The 8335-nt window shown below is 48.4% G+C and overlaps 1 protein-coding gene across 1 annotated transcript; it reads right to left on the reverse strand.

Annotated features, from left to right (window-relative positions):
• Window positions 1-370: 370 nt before the first annotated feature.
• LOC145719708 (myomesin-2-like) lies at window positions 371-6679 on the reverse strand. Its single transcript, XM_081811260.1, has 6 exons — window positions 6380-6679; window positions 6206-6265; window positions 5194-5261; window positions 1273-1386; window positions 990-1077; window positions 371-454 (listed from the first exon to the last, which is right to left on the reverse strand). Exons 1-6 carry the CDS (start codon window positions 6480-6482, stop codon window positions 408-410), a joined length of 480 nt encoding a protein of 159 aa, XP_081667386.1. The 5' UTR covers window positions 6483-6679; the 3' UTR covers window positions 371-407.
• Between the last annotated feature and the right edge of the window lie 1656 nt (window positions 6680-8335).

Here is an 8335-nt window from a genome sequence, read left to right on the forward strand (position 1 = left end):
GTTACTGAATTACTAACCCCTCTCTTCGTTCTCACGGCTGCTGTGGAAGGGGAAATGGAGAGGGAGAATGTATTTGCAAAGCTGAAAAAGGGTTTCATACACATGATGCAAAGCCAGAGGTTTAAAATTCATTATTGCCGTTCAGCACTGGTAATAAAGATGCTGAGAGCAATTATGGACAAAGCAATCATCTAAATGAAGCTAAGGCAAATCGGAAGAAGTGGCTAATCAGGAGGTCTAAACTGGGGGTTTTTTAAATAAAATATAGATTCTAAATATAGTGCTGCAAACCCCTTTGGATCGCGTCAGGGAGCAGCGGGAGGGCTGCCCCAGCCTTTGTAGGCTCAGTTCTCATCTCAGAAAATGGGGATTTCGGCACCACACATACCCTGGAAATCCGTAGGCATTTACTTACCACAGACTCTGCTCATTGCCAAAACCATGTCATCATATACTGAAAGGAAGAAGGGAAATGTACCGTTACGATGTATATTTTTATCAGAAGGCAGCATTTTCATGTTTAACTAAATTGATACAGGAAGTCGTGATGTTCATTTGAAAAATGAAACATTAAAATAGCAACATTTATCCATAAAGGCTCCTGTGGGTCATAAATCCCTCTTACCCGTTCACTTTTTACGCAAGGAACAAGGAAATCTTACTCCACATAAATCCAACTATACATTTAATTGAATCACTTCCCCTCTGTTTCAATCATTTTAACTACATTAGTAATGGGACAAAATTTAGCTTATGATGATGGACTAAAATGACATTTCCTATAAACGCAAAATAACACCACGCATTTTTCCAAAACACTGAAGCAGGTCTGAATGGAAGTAAAGTACAGATTTATTTTCTTCTGCTGCGTACTGCTAAGGAAAGAGCGCGTATCTTCAGGATATAGATGGATGCGCCTTCCTAGCACACTGCATCCTGATGGCAAAATGAATTTCTTTGGGGGAGGACAAAGGAGGTTTTATTTTTACCTTTGCCAGCTATCTCGAGGACAGAGACATCTTGACCTCTCTCGTCTTTCAAGGTTGCCTTATATTCACCGAGGTCCTTCTTGGACAACTGCAAATAAAACATATCTTGTACGCATGTAAGATCAATGACAAGACAGAAAATGTAATAAATGTTAGATAATACACTCCCTTTGCAAACCATGGAAACTCAGGATTAAAAATGGGAGCTAATGCAGGGTTTACAAGTTATTTGAAAGACCTGTCTTAGTTTGACCTCCATCCTGCTCCATGCAACACGGCGTACCTTGGGTATGAGCAGCAGGCAGACTCCCTTCTCCAGATCCGGCAACGTTTCTGTTTCATACAGTACATCATCCTTCAGCCACTTGAAAACTGTCTCTTTCTTGGTGTTTGCAACCTACAAGGCCGAAATCTGATGGTTAGGATGTGAATCACTCCGGCTTTTAAGAAAAAAATTCTCTGGAGGGGATCCTTGGTGGCTCAGTCGTTAAGCGTCTGCCTTCAGCTCAGGTCATGATCTCAGGGTCCTGGGATCGAGCCCCACATTGGGCTCCCTGCTCCATGGGGAGTCTGCTGCTCCCTCTCCCACCTGCTTGTGCTCTCTCTCGCTATCTCTCTCTCTCTCTCTCAAATAAATGAAATCTTAAAAAAAAAAAGTTTTAACCCACAGGAGCCTTTATGGATTTTAAATCACAGCCTTTTAAAAAAAAATATCATCAATTTTTATTATAGCCTCAGACAGAAGCTCACGGAAAAGCTGTCAGTCCTAATAATGGCAAATACATTTCTAAATTCCAGCTTCTAAAATAATTAAGCCCTCACCATTGCACACAGAAGGACAAATTGTCCTAGCCCGTGAAATTAGATAGTGTGAGGAGCTTTTGATTTATATGAAATGTCAGTAATAAAAACAAGTTGTAGGCAGTGTATTTTAAATTTGTAAATAATGGGAAATATTCTTAGAGGGCTATAAGACTGGTCAGTGGCTGCTTTTTTGGCAGTATGACATTTCAGATGTATCTGTGTAGAAGGGATAAAACCGTAACACCAAATAAGCCCAATGAGAATGGGAACTTTCCTTCTAGTAAATTTCCTCACAATTCAGTCTGTAACATAAGCTCAGATTTGACACTAAGCTTTGCAGAATTCCAAAGATGAGGAAGCATTTTGATTCACACACCCTGATGTGTACATCCCACGGATGAGAAACAAGCCTGGTTCTTACGGATGGAACGAACTGGCCACAACAGACTATTTGAGATGGATGATTCTGCATTTATACCCCATACGGACTCAGCAGAAGTGATGTCAGTGACAAAGAAAATAAAATTACAAGTATTCAGACAGCATGACTGGTTCTGGTCGTGTCTTAGTTCGCACAGGTCAGAACCCCCGCACCGGCCCTGAGCCGGGGTCACCAGTGACCGCCCAGAGCACAGTCCCTGGACAGGAGGGATCCGGAACATGCTGCTCACACTTGCACCCCAGGACACGGCAGTATGTGTCCTACAAACGAGCCTACAAACACTTGCTGAGTCCGTGGATGGAATGTCCCCCCCCGGACCGGGAGGCAGGAGCCCTGTTCCCAAGGCAGGACCACGAGCTGGCAATCAATGGCAGATGGACTGTAGCCAGACAGACAACCTCCTTCCCCTGACACTTCAAGATCTTGGTGCCCATAACCCAGTGCCAGCCCAACCCTTACGTCCTTTACCTCAATTCAGTGCTGCCTCCCTTTATTCTGGTTTTCCCAGAAGTTTTAAATCGTTGGTGCTTGAGTGCTAAAGACAGCCCTTTCTGGTGAGCTCCAATCTCTGTCACCTGAAACAGACATCCTCCACTGGCCTCCTTGTCCCATAGCTTGGGGGTCCTTATGCCCCGCAAGGACCCACTGTCTTTCCTCTGTACTCTCTGCGATTTCTCCCTTCTGCTCCTTAAATACAGGCACCGAAAATGTACATAAATACCTAGAAAAGAGGGTAACAAGACCCCCGAGACATCATGTGGCACACGCCTGACTCAGTTCAAGAGGGAGCGCCCCAGTCCCCACGTCTGCTGTACAAGAACTTTCTAGGAGATTTTCTTCTGTGTCTGATGGAGATTTATGGTAAACTTTTCTTTTAAAAGATGGTTTTATAAATAAATAAACAAATATAAAAGATGGTTTTCTGTGAAGTTATATTATGAATGTACATACCCTTGCATTAATTTTCTCCATATGTTTTGTTATGCAAGTACATTTAAAAAATCATCTGATGTATTACTAAGGGGAAAACTATGTAGAACAATTTACAGAATCGCAGGAGCTAGGGACACAATTGTACAAAGTAAGTGTGTTAAACTACAAAATGCTCAAATCTCAGTTACTATGTGTTCAGTTTCTCCAATATCTGTGTTTAAAAACTTGTGACTCACTTCGGACAGGGACCTGAAATATCACCACGTATTTACAGAAGGCTGTGTGGCAGTAGGATGATCTCAGAGCGCCCCGGGAAGGAGAATTCCCATGTGCCCCACGGCCGCGTAAGCATGCGCTTGATGCCGCGCGATCAGAAAGAGAATGAACCAACGGTAAGAGAGCCCCTCTGCCAGGGCTGGCCGTCCGTCCGTAGCCGCTGGAGATCTAAAGAGCTGATTTTGGCCGTGCTGAGGTCTAAAAACCTGAAGATACACCCCCTTTCTGCATGACTATTATTTGAAAAGACTGCTGTCTTTCCTATCCTGTTTCCCAAGTAAACAGCCTATCCTCAGGGATCTTTTGGGGTTTTCCCTGCAAATACCTACTGTGTTTTCATTTGTTGAACAGACCCATGGAATTTCTGTGTCAGTAAACTTTTTTTATTTTAAATATGATTTTGTCTCTGAGTCTTCCTTTTAAAATATTGGGGAAAGAAACTCACTATGAAAAGAAAAATAATTCTAGGTATTTTTCTGAAACGAATTTATAACAACCACGAGCACGTTAAATATCAAAACTTTAGCTTTAGTTATTACACCACATAAAAAGAGATGGAAACAGGAAATCTAATTAGGACTTCATCACCAACATGAACAATGAGCGTGGACTGGCGGGAAAGGTCGATGTAATCACAGCATCTCAAGGTCTACCTGACACTTACCCAGGGTGTGCGCTGCCCTCCCGTGGCCCCAGACCACCACCCGCCACCCACCTGCACACCACTTTTCCTCAAATCCCCAGTCCCACGGCTCTATGCTGCCCAGGCTTCACGCCAGCACCCTGCACATTTCTGCACATAACCCCAGGTCCCTCATCTGACACTCAGCTACACCGAAGAGTCGGCGGCCCAGCATCCCACCCCACAATGACCCCATTGTCACCCTCATCTTCATTCTGGCCCCTGCGCACCAGCCCCTCACACTATGGTCCTGACCAGTCCACCCTCATCCCCTCACACCAGCCCCTCACACCATGGCCTGACCCAACCATTCTTATCTCCCCAGACCAGCCCCTCACACTATGGTCCTGACCTGTCCATTCTCATCTCCCCATCTCATCTGCTCTATCCCTTATCCCACTTTCCTTTGCCTTCACCCCTTAACTTTTTGTCCCTAGCTTTATTGAGATATAATTAACATATAACATCACTTAAGTTTAAGGGATACAACATGATGATATGGTACATTCCGATACTGTGAAATGAGCACCATATCAAGGTTAGTATTACCTTCTTATGGGAAAAAACAATGCATTATTGATCTTCCCCCAGGTTCTCCTATAGCTCATGTAGCAGATAGATGCTCCTTAAAGTCTGTTCCCCCAAATACAGATTTTTATATTCAGTAGGAACTGAGGCTTACTTCATTACTCAATTGTTAGAGCAAAACTTAAGGAGCATCTTCTTCCCAAAACATAACTTCTTTCCCTAAAGAAATCACGTGAGCAGCGTGGAAATTACCAGATGGATTTCATCATAGCGTACTCTCCATATGTTCACTTCCTAAAAATCTTAAATATTGTAAAATGCCTCCTTGAATCTTCTTTTGCATGCCACCACACTGTAATCTCTTCATGAAGAACAGAGCCTGGAGTCTAAGTAAGAAAACATCCACGAGACTCAAAGTCACAGGGCAGCACTCTGTGTTTTCTCGCATCCTATGATCGACGGCAGATGCTTCCCCAAAAGGTCTCTCGCCGGCCCGTGAACGAGAGCTTACTGCTCTCTCGTTGGAGCCGAGTCCTCACCTTACAAACAAGTCGAACTTCACATTCATCTGTAACATCCCAGTGCAGATACTCAGCAAAATGAGGGCCTGAGGGGAAAATTGTGGAGAGACAGTTTTTAAAAAGGGAAAGAAAAGGAAAACACAAATACACACACACACACACACACACACACAATTTGTATTTGTGAATGCATTTTTGGCAGAAGAATAAGCTGTGCTGTATGGAAGTACAGTGACGTTTCGCGTCCCCACCCCCATGTCATTCACGTGGTAAGTTCTGAGCAGGGCCTGTAGGAAGATACAGAACAGACAGCCGCGGTCCCCAGAACGTCCCAGGTCACAGCCTCCAGACCACTGGCTCAGGTGAACTATGCTGGGGGTGCCGTGGGGCGCACGCGCTCATGACAGCTACGGGGAGGCCTGAAGACCCCGCTCGGACTTTGAACGGCGCCCCCAGGTTGCAGAGGTGACCGTGGAAAGGCATGTCGCTGTGGGATGACCAGACAACAGAGAGTGGAAATGTGCGTGTGGACAAGGGAGACGGTGAGGGGACCAGCTGGCTGACCCGGAGGGTTGTGTGGGGCGTGGCAGGAATAAAATGCACGTCCCTGGGGGGCGCCTACAGTCATCTGTCATCTGTCACGTGGCCCGGTCGTCCAAGTGTCTTACACAAGGAGAAATGAGGGTCTGGGATCACCTCCGTCTCAGCCGCGAACAGGAGAGACGAGTTAGTTAGCAGGTCGGCCACACGGCCTGGCCACCCTGACCATGTCCTTGACTCACAATAACAGGAAATACTGAACAGTAGATTCTGGGGCTTTTAAAGGTAGAAGCAAGACAAAACACAGATGAAAATAAATGTAACGTGCAAAGAACAGAAAAATACCCAGGTTTCTACAGATGAGAAACAGTCTAACCTCATGATTATTTAAAACAGCATTTACAGCCTTTTGGCATTGAACCAAATCTGCCATAAACAACATTCGATCCTGAGTCCGCTCGGGCTCCTGGGGGGCGAGTCCAGTACCTACCTTGCTTCCTGAGGAATTCCTTCCTTTGAAATTCAGCCTCGTCTAGGACAGCCTTGAACGCTAAAGCCAATATTCAAGGGAAAAAGAAATGGAAGACGTTTGCCTCTGTGTAGTCTAAACAATTTCCTGTGAATTTTCTTTCACGGGCATACAAAACCACTCAGGATAGCCTACCGTCTCCAATGAGAACCAGGGAGGACTGATTCTTGGCTTTTCCGTCGTGAATCTGCACAGTGTAGGTGCCTTCGTTCTCAACAGTGAATTGGTCCATGACCATCTCAATAAGGCCAGTTGCTCTGTCGCATTTAATTCTGCGTTTCTGGAAGCAACGGTGGAGGTACGGAATCAATGCTACAGTGAAACTCCTTCTCCCGGTTTTACCTCTGACTTTGACAGTTGCATCAACCACTACCTCCTAACGGACTGTGACATACACAAAAACGCAAAATGAAATTAAACCCAGGAAACCTCTTGGTGAACCGCACAAGACCCAAGGGACGCACGCACCCACTCGGTGATGCAGCCCGCGTTCTGTGCGGGAGCCACCCCCTCCCGGAAGACTCCAGCAGGGACTGCACACACCCAAAAATAAGCATCTAGCACGACACAATCAAGGACACAGGGAAAAGACGGTGTGTATGTCAGCATACCCCACGCGGACCACGCAACTCAGGTGGCCAGCGACAACCAGCCATCAAGCCCCATGCTGTCCCCAGCTCTGAGGACTCAGAACCATGGCTTCAAGGCTGCTGCGCGGACCAGGCCACCGAAGCTGGGTGTCGGGTGCGCAGAGATTTTCTGGAAGAGTGTGCGTGCCTAGGCAAGTCTGGCACCTTGGGCTCCCCTCACTCCTGAGGCCACAGCTTGGTGCAGACTCTCACACGGGGGCTCCCCGTCCCCCCCAGACCTGACTGGTGCAGGGAGGACCTACCAGGACCTGCCCTTGGAGCCGGCTGGGTGCCCTTCCCGTAACATCCCTGCCGCGCACGCCCCCCCTTCCAGGGCAGACCCCACCCCGGCCCACGTGTCCGCCCACCGCCTGCTCATCCTGCTGGACGGCGAGGCCTTCAGAGCTCAGACTGTCCCCACCCTTTCTGCCCAGCACCTGTGCGCCCAGCAGGCGGGAAAGACCAAATAAATATGTGTGGGATTCTCGCCGACCAGCTCATCTCGCCATCCATGGCACCCTGCCAGCCGCGGTCCGCCACCCCTACACTGTAGTCCCCCCCAACAACATCTGGTCAGGGACACGTCCCCGCACCACCCAGCCCATCTGAAGCTCAGCTTTCTCTCACACCCCGCTCCCCTCATTTGTGATGAACTCACAGACACCAGAATGATTTATGGTGGCTGATGGACTACGCCTTCTCCAGCCTTGGACGAGACAATACCTGAAATGAAGCAGGGGTCGCGGGGGCAGAAGGACCACATCCAAGGAATGAGTCACCTCAAAGGCAGGGAATGGTGCATGCGAGGCCCCGGGGCTCAGGAGCCTTCTCTCTAGTGACCACTCATGACCCCCGGGGTGACCCGCAGGACGCTCCCTGCAGGGTCTCCTCCTCCCTGTGAGCCCCGCGGGGGGGTCCGGCAGGGTCTTCCCAACCTGAACCCTGATCTCAGCCCTGCAGGGGCGGAGGCCCGGGGAGCAGGACAAGCAGGATGAGCGGAACAAACACCAGCCATCTGCGGTCGGCAGCAAGGAAAACAGGGGCACCCCAGGGAAACTCTCTGTCTAGAACGCTCCCCTTACTAAGAATTCAGAAACAATGTGCATCTGCAGGTGGCTTTACGGAAAACCTGTACACAGCGCATGAGAACAGCGCTCATTCTCTGACGCACGCTCACATTCAGAGCCCGGCGTCCAAAGGCCACTGTCTCAATGGCGTTCAGGATGTGGATATGAGCAAAAGAGCCTCTTTGCCCAGGTCATCCGTGAGTTCACCTCCCGAGCATCGGGCACCATTTCTAAACCCTTGGCCCTGGCCTGGAAGGCTCCGGATGTCTCTGACGGCCCACCTCCGTCCCCCAGAGGCTGGCACCTCCCTGTTTGTCCCACCGCCAGCCCTCATCATGGGCGGCAGCAGGGCCGGCCTGGCCTCCTGTCCGCCTCCCCCAGACTCACCCCGGGCA

This window comes from Leptonychotes weddellii, unplaced genomic scaffold, assembly GCF_054177405.1.
Source record: "Leptonychotes weddellii isolate Sample4059 unplaced genomic scaffold, ASM5417740v2 HiC_scaffold_6553, whole genome shotgun sequence".
NCBI classification, from domain to species: Eukaryota; Metazoa; Chordata; class Mammalia; order Carnivora; family Phocidae; genus Leptonychotes; species Leptonychotes weddellii.

Excerpts from the sequence above, each read along its gene's own strand:
- LOC145719708 (XM_081811260.1), bottom strand. The coding sequence starts at position 6,482 with ATGGTCATGGACCAATTCACTGTTGAGAACGAAGGCACCTACACTGTG. Across the intron at positions 6,266-6,379 it reads CCTGGTTCTCATTGGAGACG|CGTTCAAGGCTGTCCTAGAC; the intron begins GTAGGCTATCCT and ends TATTGGCTTTAG. Across the intron at positions 1,078-1,272 it reads GCCTGCTGCTCATACCCAAG|TTGTCCAAGAAGGACCTCGG; the intron begins GTACGCCGTGTT and ends TTTTATTTGCAG.